The sequence below is a fragment of the Mirounga leonina genome, unplaced genomic scaffold (genome assembly GCF_011800145.1).
Source record: "Mirounga leonina isolate KUSES-001 unplaced genomic scaffold, KU_Mleo_1.0 Mir_97, whole genome shotgun sequence".
Lineage (NCBI taxonomy): Eukaryota > Metazoa > Chordata > Mammalia > Carnivora > Phocidae > Mirounga > Mirounga leonina.
The window spans coordinates 1,409,786-1,429,488 of record NW_023270889.1 but is presented as its reverse complement, the minus strand read 5'-3'; the positions used below and the strand labels follow the sequence as shown (position 1 = coordinate 1,429,488).

The window sequence follows — 19,703 nt, the reverse complement described above, 5'->3', positions numbered from 1 at the left end:
GAAAAGTAAAAATCCTTAACAGTTTATGAAAGTAGGCATACTGAGTTGAGACAAATTGTAACTCAGGTTGAGCATAAAGACACTTAAATTGAAGCTACCCTCAGTAAACAGATAAAAGAGAATAATAGTTTATCTGCTATCTTATGTAAACACTAAGCTTATTTTAAGATATTTTAATGTAAGAAAGATAAAAGAGAATATTCATGCCTGATATGATGCCCTCTACATCTATTACATTTGACTCCCAGTTTTTTCAGGTTTCTTGCTGAAATGATCAAATAATTACAGGTTTACAAACAAATTACAGACCACATTCTCTGTAATAATCTAGAACTCAATTTTAAAAAAGATATGAGAAATATAAATACTTAAAAATTATAAGCATTCTTGTAAAGTAATTCTTGGATTAAAGAAGAAGTTAAAAATATAAATGTACAAAAAGAACATTAAAACAATAGATTAAAAATATGGGATGGGATCCAACTGTACTCAGAGGAAAAATCATAGTCCCATAAAATGCCTGATCTAAAATAAAAAAGAAGGAAAACAAACTAAGCATTAAAATAGGAAAAAATAATTTTAAATAAATAAATGAGGAAGGAACTCATAAAAATGGAAATGTTTAGAGAGCAAAACTATCAAGTTACTTTTTATTGATAATATTTCTAGAACTTGTCCAGACTAATCACAATACAGAAATTGCTACTAGTTCTGAATAAAGGTGAAGAATAGCAAGTATCAATTTTGTAACATACTATGAAAGAAACAAGAGATTTTAAGGATACTTAAAATTTTTTTTTTAATTTTATTATATTTAAATTCAGTTAATTAACATATAGTGCATCATTAGTTTCAGAGGTAGAGTTCAGTAATTCATCTGTTGCATATAACACCCAGTGCTCATCACATCCCACATGCCCTCCTTAATGCCCATCACCCAGTTACCCCTTCACCCACCACCCCTCCCACAACCCTCAGTTTGTTTCCTATAGTTAAGAGTCTCTCATGGTTTGTCTCCTTCTCTGACCCATCTTATTTTTTTCCCTCCCTTCCCGTATGATCCTCTGTTTTGTTTCTTAATTTCCATATATGAGTGAAATCATATGATAATTGTCTTTCTCTGATTGACTTATTTCACTTAGCATAATACCCTCTAGTTCCATCCATGTTGTTGCAAATGGCAAGACTTCATGTTTTGATGGCTGAGTAATATTCCATTGTATATATGTACCACATCTTCTTTATCCATTCATCTGTTGATGAACATCTGGGCTCTTTCCATAGTTTGGCTATTGTGGACACTGCTGCTATAAACATTAGGGTGCAGGTGCCCCTCTGGATCACTATATTTGTATCGTTTGGGTAAATAGCTAGTAGTGCAATTCCTGGGTTGTAGGGTAGTTCTATTTTTAACTTCTTGAGGAACCTCCATACTGTTTTCCAGAGTGGTTGCACCAGCTTGCATTCCCACCAACATGTAAGAGGGTTCCCCTTTCTCTGTATCCTTGCCAACATTTGTTGTTTCCTGACTTGTTAATTTTAGCCATTCTGACTGCTGTGAGGTGGTATCTCATTGTGGTTTTGATTTGTATTTCCCTGATGTCAGGTGATGTGGAGCATTTTTTCATGTGTCTGTTGGCCATTTGTATGTCTTCTTTGGAGAAATGTCTGTTCATGTCTTCTGCCCATTTCTTGACTGGATAATTTGGTTTTGGGGTGTTGAATTTGGTAAGTTCTTTATAGATTTTGGATACTAGCCCTTTATCTGATATGTCAACTGCAAATATCTTCTCCCATTCTGTAGGTTGTCTTTTGGTTTTGTCAATTGTTTCCTTTGCTGTGCAAAAGCTTTTTATCTTGATGAAATCCCAATAGTTCATTTTTGCTTTTGTTTCCCTTGCCTGTGGAAACTTGTCTAGCAAGAAGTTGCTGAGGCTGAGGTCAAAGAGGTTGCTGTCTATGTTCTCCTCCAGTATTTTGATGGATTTCTGTCTCACATTTAGGTCTTTCATCCATTTTGAGTTTATTTTTGTGTATGGTGTAAGAAAGTGGTCCAATTTCATTCTTCTACATGTGGCTGTCCAATTTTCCAACACCATTTGATGAGGGGACTGTCTTTTTTTCATTGGATATTCTTTCCTGCTTTGTTGAAGATTAGTTGACCATAGAGTAGAGAAGGAGACATTTGAAAATGACATATCAGTCATATACAATATATATATGGAATATATACAATGGAATATTATTTAGCCATCAAAAAATGAAATCTTGCCATTTGCAACGACATGGATGGAACTAGAGTGTATTATGCTAAGTGAAATAAGTCAATCAGAGAAAGACAATTATCACATGGTTTCACTAATATGTGGAATATAAGAAGTAGTGCAGAGGATCACAGGGGAAGGGAGGGAAAATTGAATGGGAAGAAATCAGAAAGGGAGCAAACCATGAGAGATTACAACTACAGGAAGCAAACTGAGGGTTGTGAGAGGGGAGGTAGGTGGGGTCACTTGGTGACAGGCATTAAGGAGGGCATGTGATGTGATGAGCACTGGGTGTTATATGCAACTGATGAATTACTGAACTCTACATCTGAAACTAATAATGTACTATGTGTTGGCTAATGGAATTTAATTTAAAAAAAGATACAGTAATGAAAAAATGAGTTTCAGAAAGAAAGAAGTTTAGTCAATGCACAAAAATATAAATTCTATAAACAGATCTAAGTATAGTAGGAATTTAGTACATAATAAAGTTTATATTTCACAGTCACAGAGAAGGGGATTATTTCATAACTGGTACTGGAATAACTTATGGCCACATATTTGAAAAAAATAACTTGGATATCCTTATAGTTTTCATGAAAATAGATTCTGGAACCAAGAAATCATGAAGGCACCAAAATCTGGATGAATATTTATATGTTCCAGGATGGTCTTTTTAAGCATGAAAACCATAAAAGAAAAGGCTGATAAATTTAATTATATAAAAATAAAATGTTCTATACATCCCCCCCCAAATAAACATACCTACACACAACTTAAAAATAAAGAACAAAAGGAAAGTGTCTGTGAACATATATATGTTTGACAAAGGGTTAAGAGTCTTAGTTTATAAATAGCTCTAAGCAATCAGATAAAGAAAAATATCCCAACAGAAAAAAAAAGGCACAAAGAATATGAACAGTCAGTACCCAAAATAGAATAAAATGGTCAATGAGTTTTTGAAGCAATGTTCAAATTCACAGAGATAAAGTTATCCAAATAAAACAATGATGCATCATATTTTGCCTAACACAAAAAAATTAGTCATACTTCTCATTCAATACTGGTGGGAGAGTAAATTAACACATTGCTTTATTGTATTTTCTAAAGTGTTCAAAGTTGCTATAACATCACTGTAATAATAATGAAAAATAATAAAAACAATTAAAGACACAAAAACAGATAAGATTAGGGTTTAATTTATATACAAATCACTGGAAACTTAAGTAAGATAGTATTTTTCTGAAGTCACTTAAAGATCTTAAAAAATTATCTTTGGTGCATATAAAAAAATTTAGTAACATAAGTAGGGAACAATTTTATTATATAAATATTCCATCCACAATCTACAAAGACTAGAAATATATGTCATTTATGATCTATTTTAAGATTATTTGAATTATACTGAACTCTACATCTGAAATTAATGATGTACTAAATGTTGGCCAATTGAATTTAAATTAAAAAAAAAAGATTATTTGGAATTAGTACATGCAACCTATTTATCTAACTATTCAAACTTCAAAACACTCTGATATGTTGTTTCAGTGGTCCAGAACATTATGAATTCAAGATATATCAGCTTTTTTAAAAATCATGTTTAAGTCTTCCCCAATTCTTATGATCCGTTTTATTAGCACTTTTTAAATTTTATTTTATCACTTGCCCCCAGTCAACTTGCCCCCAACCACCTTAATTTAGTCTTCTTAGTCCAAATAATTGGGACAGAAAAACATGAGCAATATCCACTGGGGGAGAAAATGAGTTTCCTCAACAACACAGGCTTTCACGAAAACCAAAGAGAACAAAAACAAAAGACAAACTTCATTGTATTTCTTCACAAAACATGGGCCAATTTTTCAACTTCTGCTAATCTGAATTGCCTTACCTCCTTTTCTTTTTTAATTTTTTTGAGAAGGAAAGTAATGTCTCTTCTGACTACACATCAGGATATAAATCTTTATATTTGTATACTTATATTAATATATATTCTATGTGACACAGCATAAATATTCATATATGCTAGGTCATATATAAATGTATACATGTTTTTATATATGCTCTGTCATATATTAATAAATACATGCCTATGTTGTTGCATTTCTTTTTCTCAGTATTCTTCCAATATCTATCAATTACCTGACAAAAAAATGTTTGCTCAGAATATAAACTGACAAATTTGATAAGTGCTATAGAAGAGTTGCCTGGTTTGGTGACAGAATTTCTGATATGACAACATTCTGAGGTAAACAAATGCTTTTTGAAACAAATAAACAAAAATCCCCCAAAGTATTCATAATAGGTTTTCCTTTAAAATTGGTGGAATTTATTACTAAATAAATATAATTGTATCTGATTATTACTTCTATTCAAACTATCTTTTCTTTGTAAAATTTATTTTGTTTTACTTTAATGTGTTTGGTTTTTCTAACAATTCTGTGCATTGTTCAAAATTAGCTAAATACTAAATTGCTTTCCATAATCATTGATTGAATTAGAATTTATTGCTTGCTTCTGCTTTCATTCATTGGAATCGTTTATACTTCTAAATTAGACAAGTGATTTATGTAATGTGGCCAATCAGAAATGAATCAAATTAAAAAACAAACCAGAGAAATTATGTTATTTTAAAAAAAAAGTTTTAACACTGCATCAAAAACTTATGATGTACTATATGCTGGTTAACTGACCATAATAAAAAAAAGAAAAGAAAAAACAAAGAAAGACAACAAAAAAATAATTAAAAAGGCTTTAAGTCCAAGGCCAATTTTAAGTGTAAAGTTTCCAATGTTCTAATGATTTTGTGTGGTGTAGTCATTTAATCTGTTCTAAAGGAACCATTCTGGGACTGAAATCAGATGACCTGGATTCCCATAATAGTTCTGCTACTTACTTGTTTTGTACTCTTGTCAATTCCCTCGTCTTTGTGTGATAATAATATCTATCTCACAGGGCTGCTGCAAAGATTGAATGAAAGGCTTGTGTGAGTAGCCCATGTGACTGTGCACTTTAAATGCTTAACTAAGCGGTTCTCAGGCTACTGTTGGAGGCACATAATAGTGTCACACAGGAGGGTTGCCAATAGGAGAAACCACATTCAGCTTGCACCCCAATCTGAGAGGCATGCTTCTTCTCAAAGGGATCAGAATAAAGCCCTGTTCCATCACTGAATTAGTGGTAGAATGTGGCCAAACACAATGGGATAGAATGTTGGCTATGCAGAGAACATTTTCTTTGAATGTTTAGGTTGGGTTAACCTGTGGAGATAAGGGGATCAAGGATTTGGTGGAACACATTTTGCAGAATCATCTTAAAAATACAGTTGATAAAGTTTCTAGTAAAGACCACGAGAGGGTAAGTCAAAGTAATCATCTCAGGTTAGAATAAGAACATGATGAGTGAAAAGGAGGTCAGAAGAACTAGAAAAAGGGAAATTCAGACCAGAATGAAGGTTGCTAGCTTAACTACAATAAGTTAAAGAGATTCATTAGTGAAGAGGAACTAGATTTTTTTTTATCAGATCCCTATTTTACATGGTTTGTTATATATAATTATGTTAATTTTATAATAAAATTTTATTAGAGAAAAATCATGTAATAAAATGTATCATTTTTACTCCTTCAGGTATTGTTATAAATAGATATCTGACTATTAGTTTCAAGACTCTGATGCCTTAGCGTAGGCAATACTAGGTAAGTATCACCTGGTTCAAACTATTGCTTTAATGAGATACTTTATCTGTGTAGATGTGCTCCATGATACTAGCACTTGATTAATGGAAACTGTCATATATATATAATAATAATAATTATTATTATTATTTTTTTATAGAGAAAGAGCACAAGCAGGCAGAGTGGTAGGCAGAGGGAGAGGGAGAAGAAGGCTCTCTGCCAAGCAGGGAGCCGGATGCGGGGCTCGATCCCAGGACCCCAGGATCATGACCCGAGCTGAAGGCAGCCGCTTAACTGACTGAGCCACCCAGGCACCCCTATATATAATAATTATTAATATGTCTTTATCTTAATATTAATATTGTTATTGTCTCTGCATAAATGCCATCAGTATGCATACTTGAGAAGATACAAGACTCAAGATCCACCAACACCTAGGGGTCCACCTCTCCCTGTGAATTCTTGTCTACCGACACACAGGGACCATGAAATTACAACAGTGTAAACAGCCTCTGCCCTTGGTTGAAAGTCAAACCTATTTACCAGCACCGTTTTCATTAATTGATTTACACTGACCTTTTTGGAAACTGAATTCTGAATTCCTGGGATCATAGGATCCACCTATTCTTCCTATCTTCACAAATTACATGGATCCAACAAACTGATATCCAGCCTGGATCACCACTCACATGGTTCTCTATATCGTGTTGTAGGTACCTCATGGTTACCTAGACTTCTGATTCTGGTTACTTCCAGTCTGTCATATCCTTTTTGTTTCCCAAGCTTTAATGTGTCATTACCCTTCATCCCCCTGTTATTAACCATGGCTAAAAGCAACATGAGCATTTACAGACAGCATCTGCTTGGGAACAGTATGCTTGAATGTAGGCTGATGTGCACACTTCAGGGGCAAGCGTGAGATCATCCATGTGTTCCGTTCATTAGATTCCCTCCCTGATTGTCACACTGTCCAAGGGGTTCGATGATGCTGCTGGTGGAGCTGCATAGTTTTCTCGACAAATTGTTTACTCTGTGTACATGATTACCCTTGGACTCAAGCAGATGTACCTCATTCTCATTTCTTGCCACTTTCAAGGATCCAAGTGAGGAAGAGAGCTTCCTCATCTACTCTTTTAAAGAAGAGGCAGGCATGGTTTACTTTGATCAACTTGGATAACCAGAATCTGAGTCTTGGGAGATATTCATCAGTCCATAAAATATGAGTGCCTCTATCTAACACAACATCCAGCTAACAAGCAAACATTGTATTATGCCAGTGCTATTTAGTAGTGACATCCAAATGTGGCTTTTGTAGAATGGTGGTACTAGTCTGAAAGCACACACAATCCAGTGTTTGATCTCATAGATTGTTAGAACTTACCAACATCTGCATGGCCTGAAGTGCCCCATATATTCCCAGTTTGGTAGGCTCTACATGTCTTACAATTCAATTACAGATGCCTTCAAAAAAACAAAAACAAACAAACAAACAAAACAAGACAAATGCCTTTTCTCTTAAGAGATAGAGCTTCTTAACATTTGACAAAGTACAGCATCCTTTCTTGATTAAAACTCTTCAGAGTGTAGAGATAGAGGGTACATACCTCAATATCATAAAAGCCAGCTATGAAAAACCCACAGTGAATATCATTCTCAATGGGGAAAAACTGAGAGCTTTCCCCCTAAGGTCAGGAATACGGCAGGGATGTCCACTATCACCACTGCTATTCAACATAGTATTACAAGTCCTAGCCACAGCAATCAGACAACAAAAAGAAATAAAAGGCGTCCAAACTGGCAAAGAAGAAGTCAAACTCACTCTTTGCATATGATATGATACTTTATGTGGAAAACCCAAAAGACTCCACCCCCAAACTGCTAGAACTCGTACAGGAATTCAGTAAAGTGGCAGGATATAAAATCAATGCACAGAAATCAGTGGCATTCCTATACACCAACAACAAGACAGAAGAAAGAGAAATTAAGGAGTCGATCCCATTTACAATTGCACCCAAAACCATAAGATACCTAGGAATAAATCTAACCAAAGAGGCTAAGAATCTGTACTCAGAAAACTATAAAATACTCATGAAAGAAAGTGAGGAAGACACAAAGAAATGGAAAAACGTTCCATGCTCATGGATTGGAAGAACAAATATTGTGAAGATGTCAATGCTACTTAGAGCAATCTACACATTTAATGCAATCCCTATCAAAATACCATCCACTTTTTTCAAAGAAATGGAACAAATAATCCTAAAATTTGTATGGAACCAGAAAAGACCCTGAATAGCCAGAGGAATGTTGAAAAAGAAAAGCAAAGCTGATGGCATCACAATTCCGGACTTCCAGCTCTATTACAAAGCTGTCATCATCAAAACAGTATGGTGCTGGCACAAAAACAGACACATAGATCAATGGAGCAAAATAGAGAGCCCAGAAATGGACCCTCAACTCTATGGTCAACTAATCTTTGACAAAGCAGGAAAGAATGTTCAATGGAAAAAAGACAGTCATTTCAACAAATGGTGTCGGGAAAATTGGACAGCCACATGTAGAAGAATGAAACTGGACCATTTCCTTACACCACACACAAAAATAGACTCAAAATAGATGAAAGACCTAAATGTGAGACAGGAGTCCATCAAAATCCTAGAGGAGAACACAGGCAGCAACCTCTTTGACCTCAGCCGCAGCAACTTCTTCCTAGAAACATCGCCAAAGGCAAGGGAAGCAAGGGCAAAAATGAACTATTGGGACTTCATCAAGATAAAAAGCTTTTGCACAGCAAAGGATACAGTCAACAAAACCAAAAGACAGACTACAGAATGGGAGAAGATATTTGCAGTTGACATATCAGATAAAGGGTTAGTATCCAAAATCTATAAAGATTTGTTTATTAAATTGATGAGTTTATCAAACTCAACACCCAAAGAACAAATAATCCAATCAAGAAATGGGCAGAAGACATGAACAGACATTTTTCCAAAGAAGACATCCAAAAGGCCAACAGACACATGAAAAAGTGCTCAACATTGCTAGGCATCAGGGAAATCCAAATCAAAACCTCAATGAGATACCACCTCACACCAGTCAGAATGGCTAAAATTAACAAGTCAGGAAATGACAGATGTTGGCGAGGATGTGGAGAAAGGGGAACCCTCCTACACTGTTGGTGGGAATGCAAGCTGGTGCAGCCACTCTGGAAAACAGTATGGGGGTTCCTCAAAAAGTTGAAAATAGAGCTGCCCTATGACCCAGCAATTGCACTACTGGGTATTTACCCCAAAGATACAAATGTAGTGATCCGAAGGGGTACATGCACCTCAATGTTTATAGCAGCAATGTCTCCAATAGCCAAACTATGGAAAGAGCCAAGATGTCCATCAACAGATGAATGGATAAAGAAGATGTGGTATATATATATATATATATATATATATATATATATATATATATACACACAATGGAATATTATGCAGCCATCAAAATAAAACAAAATCTTGCCATTTGCAACAACGTGGATGGAATTGGAGGGTATTATGCTGAGCGAAATAAGTCAGAGAAAGACATGTATCATATGATGTCACTGATATGAGGAATTCTTAATCTAGGGAAACAAAATGAGGGTTGCTGGAGTGGTGGGGGGTGAGATGGATGGGGGGCTGGGTGATAGACATTGGGGAGGGTATGTGCTATGGTGAACACTGTGAATTGTGTAAGATTGATGAATCACAGACCTGTACCTCTGAAACAAGTAATACATTATATGTTAAAAAAAAAAAAAAGATAATAAGAAGGGAAAAATTAAGGGGGGAGAAACCAGAGGGGGAGATAAACCATGAGAGACTATGGACCCTGAGAAACAAACTGAGGGTTCTAGAGGGGAGGGAGGTGGGGGAAAGGGTTAGCCTGGTGATGGGTTTTAAAGAGGGCATGTATTGAATGGAGCACTGGGTGTTATACGCAAACAATGAATCATGGAACACTACATCAAAAACTACTGATGTAATGTATGGTGATTAACACAACATAATAAAATAAAATTTAATAAAAAGAGAGCTTCTTAGGGATCACAACACTTAAAGTGTTTTTGACACCTGCTTGGGTTTTTCTGAAATGCAATCTTTTAACCTATATAATAAAACCAACATTGGACAGATTGTCTTGGTACAGTGTAGCCAAAGGACTTAAGATGGAAGCTTCCAATAAACTGTCTTTGAGAAACACCACAGGTAGTAACTCCACAAAAGGAGGCTATGCTCCTTTCAGAGTACAGCTGATGCACCACAACTCCATCATACTGATATTCGAGCTGCCTTAACCTTTCATCTCCTATGGCAGACTTTCTCTTGCACACCACTCTGCAAGAAGTGAGGAAGTGATGCAGTCTGTGATACCTGAAATACGATTTTGCTCATACTTTACAACTCAGCTGAAAATCACCCCTTCCAGCGTTCCCATAACCTCCCGTGCTTATCCACACTTAACATCATGCTCTGGGATTTTTTTTTTCTCATCTCCACTAAACTGTAAGCACCAGGAGGTAAGGATCTCTATCTTAATCAACTTCATATCCCTAGTACTTAGAACAGTGCTGGCACATAGTAGATAGTCAATATTTATTGACTGAATTAATGAATCAATCAAGCAATCAGTGGTATAGGCTATATGTGAACTGAATAAATGAGTGAATACATGGATATTACGTTTTAGTAATTTTGATTAAGTACAAAGAGGACTTAGACACATCCCAACCCAAAGTCTAGGAACAAGATCAGAAAACATCATCCTCAAAGAAGTTAACAAGAACCCACACATCATGTATGAAATGAGCTAATCCTGCAAGCATTTCTAGAAGTTATGGCTGGCAGTATGATTTTGAGGGAGCTTCTCCATTAAATCAAGGTATCCTTTTTTTTTTTTTTTTTTTTTTTTTTTTTGGCAGCACACAGCATCCCAGTGAAAATGCAGTAAATTTAAATAACTTATAACTTTGGGATTTTGTAAGAAGCTCCGCCAGAGATTTCTCAGGGTCCTGGAGTAGATAAGAGCAGCCTGTGTGAATGGGTAGTAAGAGCCACTCTATGGCAAGCTGTTTGTGACCTGGTTAATTTCATATTCCTAACTGGCCATTTATCTTGGGTCTGCTAAACTAGGTTGACCCAACTGTGTACCCCAGACTGGCAGACAATAAAAAATAAGCTGCAGGCATTCCAGCTCTACTTGTGGCAACTGCCTAGGGCTTCCTTACTTTGTTTCCAGGCCCTTAATGTGAGTCCTGTTCTGTTCCAGTTCTGCCTCACTTCCAGCCTGCCGCCTTTGTTTTCATTTTATAGTCTGGTTCTCACCCAATCTCAGCTTTGATCATTGGAGTATTCAAAGGCCTGGGCTTAAGCCCACCTCTGCCTCTTCCTGTTTTCAGCTAATTCAGGTAAATTATCCTGACCATCTTGGTTCTAGCTCCAAGAATTCAACCCCTGGCCCCAGCTCTCCTGGCTGACCTCGAGTCTGGATCTGTCCTGTCTCCTACCAGAGAGAATCCAATATTATAGAAGCACATTTACAACTGTGACAACATGGAAAGTCAAGTGGCCATATTCCAGGTACAGTGCTTGGGAAATCTGGCACTCAGAAAAAAGCCATACTCCACAGGGAAGAACTAGGGCAAAACTTGGTAGCTTTCAGAGGCTGTGTTCTTTTTCTCTCCTTCCTAAGCTTTCTATCCTCCAACCACACCAAAATCCTGAGGGAATCTGGAGGAATTGCCAAAATCTGTAATTTAGATTTAAAAATTCCTGACAACCAGCCAGAATTCTCAGGAGAAACAGAAGGGGTAGTTGGATGTCTTGTCTGATGGAGAGTTTGGCTCATGTAACCTGGCAGCCCTAGAGGGTTTCTTGACCACTGTATGGTACTCCTTTGATAGCCAGGTTCCAATGGAAAGGATTGATAGTGCCTTATACTGCTTTTGACAAGGAGGAAGAGAAGACATAGCAGCAGGCTGATGTGCAACTGAATTCTGACTTCTCGTCCAGGAGCTGTTATGGAATGGGCTCTGTGCATGGGCCCAGATCAAAGGTCTCAGAACAAGTTGAAAAGATGAACTGGCCCTGCTGAGTGAGCTTGGCAGCTCTTCTGAGTCATCTGACCTCCAGTCAGGTCTGAGTATTATCAGCTTACTGACCATACCTTCTGGCCAAACAGCCTGGCCTTCAGATTCCAGAGAAGTCAGGGAAGTGGGGATGCACACCTCACGCTGACATTGGCCAGGGACATGCACCTCCAGAGAAGGTATGCCTCCACACCCTTCTGTGCTAGAGTGCTCAGACAGGGCTACGCCATTATCTACCATTAGGAAGTACAAGTGTGGCTCATGGTAATGAGGGGAAGGAAGAGGTTAACTCTACTTCCCCTGCCATGCTGAGCTGAAGACTGTTCTGGCCAGAGCAGAACTGAGTCATCAATGCCTGTCTATCAATCAATCTCATGGTTAACTCCAATTCATCAGCAAATCTGAAGAACTGGTCCTAATCAAATAATGGCTTTTACTCAGAAATCTGATCATTTCTGTCCCAGCAGTAGGCTTCCCCAATCTGATCTATTACTATGAAAACAGATGTGTTTAATTCTAGCTTTGCACAAAAGAAGACCTAGGGCAACAGAGTCCATCTACCTTGTACTTATTTTTAAAGGGGAATTCAAGTTGGTCTATTACTGATCTTTTACTATGATCTATTACTATGAAAACAGATGTGTTTAATTCTAGCTTTGCACAAAAGAAGACCTAGGGCAACAGAGTCCATCTACCTTGTACTTATTTTTAAAGGGGAATTCAAATTGGTCATGGTCAATTACCTAGCATGTGGTGCTGCTCACTGTCAAAGCTTACAGGCCTACACTTGGGGGAGCCTGGCACCTCATTCTGCAATCCAATCACTCTGGCTGGTAACAAATCCGGAGGTTCAGAATGCTCAGCACTTGCAACCAGTGGCAGGCTTCTTTTTCTAAAACTTTTGAGCAACTGATTACTTGTGTATTAGGCAGCCAGAATCATGGGGCTGATACTTTGTCTTGTAGGTTTGATTAGTAGGGGTAACTGAGACTAAGTCATTCTGAGAGCTCCTCTGTCTTAAAAACTTATATTTCAGTGCTGTTGAAATTCAGTGACAAACTGGAGCAAACAATAGGCAGGGGCTTCTACTTACTTAGCATTCTGATTTCAGACACATTCACAGTGACTCACTGAGAGGATCAATGGGAGAGTAGCTGATTTACCCCAAAATGGCAGGTTCCTACTCCTGGCTCCATTCTCTGCTCTGGAAAGTCACCAAGGCCCTTCTAAGGCATTAAACATGGCACACTGGGAATTACAGCAGCTGTGTCTAGCCCAATGTTTTTCAAAGCACAATTGCCTGGAGTTAGAACAAATTGAGACTCTAAGGCTTGCATTTCTCCTGACCCCAAATGCCCTTGGGATAGCATCATACTGTACTTTATATCAGAGCCCTCCCTATGCCAGGGCTGCCAAACAATTCTGGTGGTGGTGGCTGTCCTCATAAAAAATAGTAAATTTCATTCCTTAGTTGCTCAAGCCATGTTGTCTTCATCAGGGAGGTGGTAGTCTCTCTCAAGATCACTTCTATAATAATTTCTGTGGTCTTGCTACTCAGGTAAATTTTCCAGAAGCTTCTACATCTGAATTCACCTATCTGCTGCCATTGCCCAGTCAGGGACAGTTAGACAGACTTGGCTGGAATTTCTCTATCACAAAGTGTGTAGAACTATGATATGGTCTACCTATCTTGTCACTCAAAAATTCATGTAGAATTTTTCCACACAGAATACCCTCTTCTCATAGTAATGACTAGTGCATTCTATTTTCTTTGCTTCACTGCTAAGGTTACTTACAGAGGTATAGACCACCCAAAAAAAGCTTAGAAGTGACTGCTCAATATGTGAAAGACTACAGTAAGTCCAGTGTACCAAAGAATATAACTGACAGGCCCTGGGCACTGGGTAGGAGGGGTGGGGTGGGAGGGTCTTCCAGGTGGGAGGGTTTCTGGTTCTCAACCCAATACATCTGCCCCACACCAAAATTCAGACTTTCTTGGGTCCATTCAAGTTTCTTGAGATTAACAACTTCGTGTGTTCTTGTTATATTTAGCTGACAAGACATAGTTTTAGAGTTCAGATCTTCAAAGCCTGTTCTAAAATATTAGGTGGGCAGTCTGAGTAACTAATTGAAGATAAGCTGGACTTGATGCATAGAAACTAGCTCCTGTAGTTAGCAACGTAGGTAGAGGATGAACCAGTAAATCAGTGGTAGGAAGCCCAGGGAGGCCTTAACCATCCTTTGTCTTGCCTGACCCCAGATGAGAGGGAGCCTAGAAGAAGACTGGCTTCTCCCTAATCTATGTGATCAAGAGCAAATAAAAATGGGTGGTGGACATTCACTCTAGTTTTATTCATGTCAGCCATCCAAAATTCTTCTTCCTTGACTATATCCTTCTCACCCCTCATTCTCACCCCAATCCTTTGGCTTTGTAAACCGTTTCTTAATTCTGGTCTAATGCCTTGGACTTGATACCTTAATTCAACCATTCCTACCATGGTTCTCTAATGAAGTTAGGTTGTCACCAGTTCTAGTCATTTAAAGTGAAATACCCTTCCCGTGACCTAAGGTCTCCTTCCATTCCCTCACCCCACAGACAGAAGTCCCAGACTTCTGCCAAACCTATTCCAGCTCTCTGAAACCCTTGATCCACAGCAGTTAGAAGACAGCCTTGTTTCTTGGCTACCACAGGCCTAGGGCAACTATGGCTCCTTTTGAAAACCAATACATGGACATTCTGTTCTGTAAGTTATTATCACTATGGATGACTACATGAATCACTATTCTAGGGCATACTTGTGATTTCACCAAGACACAGCCACATAATGAGGCTTAGTCCGAAAAGTCCAGCCAGGTAACCTTACTATTATGGGAGAAATTTAGGGGGTTGGAGGCAAAACTCTAAGCAAAAGGGCAGAAGAAACTGAAGCTATGAAATGTATGACATACAAACTAAACTAGAATGATAGTGAGAACATTCCTTTCAGTATTAAACTTCTTTCCTAGCTATTTGGATGTTGATCATGATTCTTGTTCCTTATCTTGGGAAGTGTTTGTGTTTTAACAGATACCTCTGAAGTCTTAATCCAAATGAGTGATAATGTGGGGCATCAGGTACAATGGCAGGCAGAAGTTTCAAAGTAGAATGCCTAACAGAACATCTCAACCAAGAATGTGAAAGCAACTGCTTACTCTATTTAAAAGGCTACATTCCTGCAGGTCTAGAAACAAAAGATATAAACATATCTCCATAGTCAAAAGACAAGGTGTTAAGACTTCTTTCTCAGCAGGGGATAAACAGCAATAAAACAATTTCATTTGAAATCAAGGGTTCCTATACTTGACTGGCAAGTTTGTACTTTGAGACATTTTATGTGTCCTGAATAAACATGTATGTTATGAAATGAATTGTGTGCCTCCAAAATTCATATGTTGAGGCCTTAACCCCACTGTGATGGTATTTGGAGGCAGAGCTTTGGGGAAGTAATTAGGTTTAGAAGAGTTTATGAGATTGGGGCCCCCGTGATGGGATTAGGGTCCTTTAAGAAGGCAGACCAGAGTTCTCTCTCTCTCTGTTCATGTAAGGACACAGCGAGGTAGCCATCAGCAAGTCAGGAAGAGAGTCCTCACCAAAGAACTGAATTAGCTGGATCCTGAACTTGGACTTTCTGGAACTGTGAGAAATGAATTCCGGTTGTTTAAGCCACCCAGTCTATAGTATTTTCTTATTGCAGCCTGAGCTAATACAACACATACCTTTTAAGTAAATAAAAATAATAATGACCTATTCACACTATCTACTAAAATTAATCAGTGTACTTGAGTCAGTTACCCATATCACTTGAGTGATACAGGCTTCAAGTTAGTATTCTATTCATAAGGGAACTGATTAAATAATACACTGCGAAGACTGGGTCATTCACTGGGAAACCAGGGAACAAGGCAAGAGCTAAGCTGGAGATCTACTGTCAGAAGCTGAGTCTAGAAAGCCATTGGATCAATACTAAAGCCTGGAGTTAAAGAGTAAGAACAAGATAGAATCTGGAGTCTTTGGGTCAAGCAAATCAGATGAGACTTATGTAGGAAAGAAACAATCCATAGCCCATTTAGTCTCACATTCCTATTCTCCAGGGGAAAAAGACCTGGTAATAAGCCATTGTATAAACAAATTTGGAGATGAGTATGTATACATCTGCTGCAGTGACAGAAGTATTGGTGTTAAACCATAACATATACAAGCACATCTTCAAAGTCCAGTTAGTGGAAAATCATAAGCCAAAAGTGTTATTGATAAAAATGTGCATTACAACACACACTGTAGGGTTAACCCAACAACCAAGTAACCTCAACCGATCGTGAATTTAAACAGCAAGTTTTCATTAAAAACAAAAAACACAGCAGTTAAAAACCATGACCAGCTTGCAACAACATTGATGATCCTTCCTCCAAAATGGTAATTCCAACTACAACTTGTTTGTGGGCATGCACAGCAGATCTCCACAAATTGCCAAGTGCTTTGTGGTGGAGACTTAGAAAAATCTGTGTCTTCAAGAAGGCATGGCCAAATTTTAGTTTATGAAGACCCAATTTTAGTAACTCCCAAACTCATTCAGTAGGTAGCTGCTAATAAGCAGCTGCTCTAAAAATCAAATGCTATGGAATTCTGGGTAATTTGCCAGTAAGAATCATGACAGGGACCTGCATTTGGGGAAGTTTGGGATTTACTAGGAGGAGTCCACTGCACAGTCGAGAACCACTAGCTGTTGGGTGGGGATGTTCTGGAACAGCTGATGCTCTCAAGCATTTGGGCTCCCGGCTTAGGCTGCTGCCCATGTCCACTGGGTCTTCAGTCTCCTCCCCACTCTCGGCTGAATAGCTCATGGTTATCCTATAACAGTGGATGTCCTGGCTGCTCCATGGGGCTGTTCCTGCTTCCTCTTGGGAGAGATAAATGATGTCCTTGGCCAGACCACTCTTAAACTAGACCTCTCTCATGTGTACCCAGTTTATAAAGTGATGATTTAGGAAATGATGTTAAGCGATAAGGGTCAAATTTTAGCCTCTGTAAGATGTGTACATGAGCAAAAATTTGTTTTTATGCCTATTTCTAGGTGTAATATTTAAAAATTTTAAGCAACATAGCTTACGCTGACAGAGCTTTAAAAGTGTGGGCTCGAAGCCCGGCTGTATCCGTTCTTTCAGGATGCTGGGTCTGCGTGCAACAATAGAGTATGCTAAGAATGTAAACCCTTCGGAGACTAATTTCTAAGTTATGCATTTACTTGAAGGATTAAAAATCCTGAGTACATTTAGCAGTGATAAATGTGGACAATGGTTTCCTTTAGCTAAGCCGCCAATTGTTGCCCCTCTTCCTCCTATGAAAGGCTATTTACGCCAGATAATACAGTTTACAAGTTGAAGCATTTATTTTTTACTTATATGCAGGAACATATAACAAGTTTCTAAAGAGACAAAAGGTCTAATAACGGAATGATAATAGGATAGTTTACAGTAATATCCTGATACCTGTGTATGGTCTATTTTCTATCATGCAGTCAAAAGGAACAGAGCATACAAACATATATCAGAAATCCTAGGGTAATTTTCATTTCTAGGAAAACAGCAAAGGCTATAAACAAAATAAACTGTATTGCTAGACGGTCACATACTCCTAACAAAAGTTTATAATTTCCTGCAAAAGAAACATACCAGCTGCTTCAGGATGTGGGTAAGACAAGCATGCTCCTGTGGTAATGATTTCCCAAACAAGAAAAAAGTTAGAAAGGCAAATCTTTGCTAAGCTGCAGACTACCAGTTCTCCTGATTTATGAAAGCAATAAGAATAGAGTAGATAGAGCTGTTAAAGAAAATGCTTAGAAATAAATATTCTATACATTAGTAAAATCTGTCAAATAAAATGACTTTTAATTTACAACAGAAAAAAATACCTTCACATATTTTACTATTGTCAGAGCATTTATTATGTAGCATGATATTTTAGGTTGACACACTAGATCTACTATATTCCACAACCATACAACATAAATATGCATGGATATCCTGTAAAGTTCTAGTCAATTCTTAAATAAAAATTCTCTTAATGATACAAATATAGATTCATCCAATTACAATGATGTACATTCAATTTGTCATAAGCTCACTTTTTTCTTTATCATTTTATCATAAATTTATCTTTTTAAAAATTTTTAAAATTTTTTTATTTTAAGTAGGCTCCATGTCCAGCATGGAGCCCAGAGTGGGGCTTGAGCCCACCACCCCAAATCAAGACCTGAGCTGAGATCAAAAGTCAGATACTTAACCAACTGAGCCACCCAGCTGCCCCCATAAATCTATCTTTTTTCAATATTTACATATTAGTGCTATTTCACACTTTGCCCTGTTCATTGTCATTCATTCATTTTATTCATGCATCCTTTTGACAAACATTTACTGTGTATTTGCTAAATATCAGCAAATGATTAGGTCAAATCGTTCTTCCTTCTCAATTTTTCATGTTGCACTTACTACCCTTCTAAATGTCATTCAGTGATAAAATCATGGGCCTCATTCTTCATTCCATTGATGCGCATTTACCTAGAACTGCCATCTGATAGCTATTAATTTTACATCTTTCTTCCTAAAGGTGAGATGAAATTCAGTGGGGAGAGCAGGGCGGTGAGGAAAGAAATTAATATGTACTATTTGTATCCAACATGCAGCGCACTTGACTAAGTATTTAACATGTATTACCTTAAATAAGTTTCATAACAACAAAATAAAGTAGGTATGTTTTTATCCCCGTTTCATAACTTGGGAAACTGAGTCTCTCCCAGGCTGCCTAGGTTTTACCTTGGTCTGCCTGACCCCAAAGGCTTTTAAGCAGCTCTTTAAGCACAAGTGTCACCCCTCACTTTTTCAAATCTCTCAATAATGTTTTGCTTGAATCTATGCTACTCCTAAAACTCAGACCTTCTACTCTTCCACATGCCTCTAAAAACTACATACTATTTAAATAAATTACTAAAGAAATATCTTTATGCAAGGGTTTTTGTAGCAAAGGTAGACAGCTCATACAAAGAAAATGCTAATGAATAAATTAAAATATTTAAAAAATTCTAAAATCTATCAGCCCTAACGATGTATTATGTTTTATTTTTTTCAGACCACTCTCCTACTATTACTGGGAGTAACAGATAACAGATTATGAATAGGCTAGGCATTTAAAACTCAGTATATAAATACAAATTAAACCAAGGGAAAAGCCAAATATAAAAAGTCCATTTTTATTAATAGGGATGAAAATAACATGTCATAAAATTAATGTTAAAGAAACACCATGTATTATGTTGCATTCTCTCTCATTATTCCCTACTAGTAAGTACCTTATATTCTTCATAATCATTGCTATCGAGCAAGTCCCTCTTATCCAGTTCTGTAAGTTGTTCTGCAGAGGGCTTAGCTGGTAGATGCTTAATGGAGGCTTGCTCATATATGGGCTTTCCATTAAAAAACAGTTCCTTCCAGTCATACATCAACTTATATGGAATCATACTATAGCAAAAAAGATTTAAAAAAAGGTTGAGATGAATCAATGGTTAGTCAAATATACACCTTAAACCTTAGTCTTTGTATTATCATATTCATTCCCCATGG

At 37.4% G+C, this 19,703-nt stretch overlaps 1 protein-coding gene across 1 annotated transcript in view; it reads right to left on the bottom strand.

The window, feature by feature from the left end:
• The window catches only part of LOC118006482 (sperm flagellar protein 2-like), a 165,982-nt gene that overhangs the window by 103,174 nt on the left and 43,105 nt on the right, over positions 1-19,703 (bottom strand). Inside the window, exon 9 of the mRNA XM_034999156.1 lies at positions 19,433-19,601. Coding sequence (XP_034855047.1) covers positions 19,433-19,601 — 169 coding nt within the window. The remainder of the gene's footprint in view (positions 1-19,432; positions 19,602-19,703) is intronic.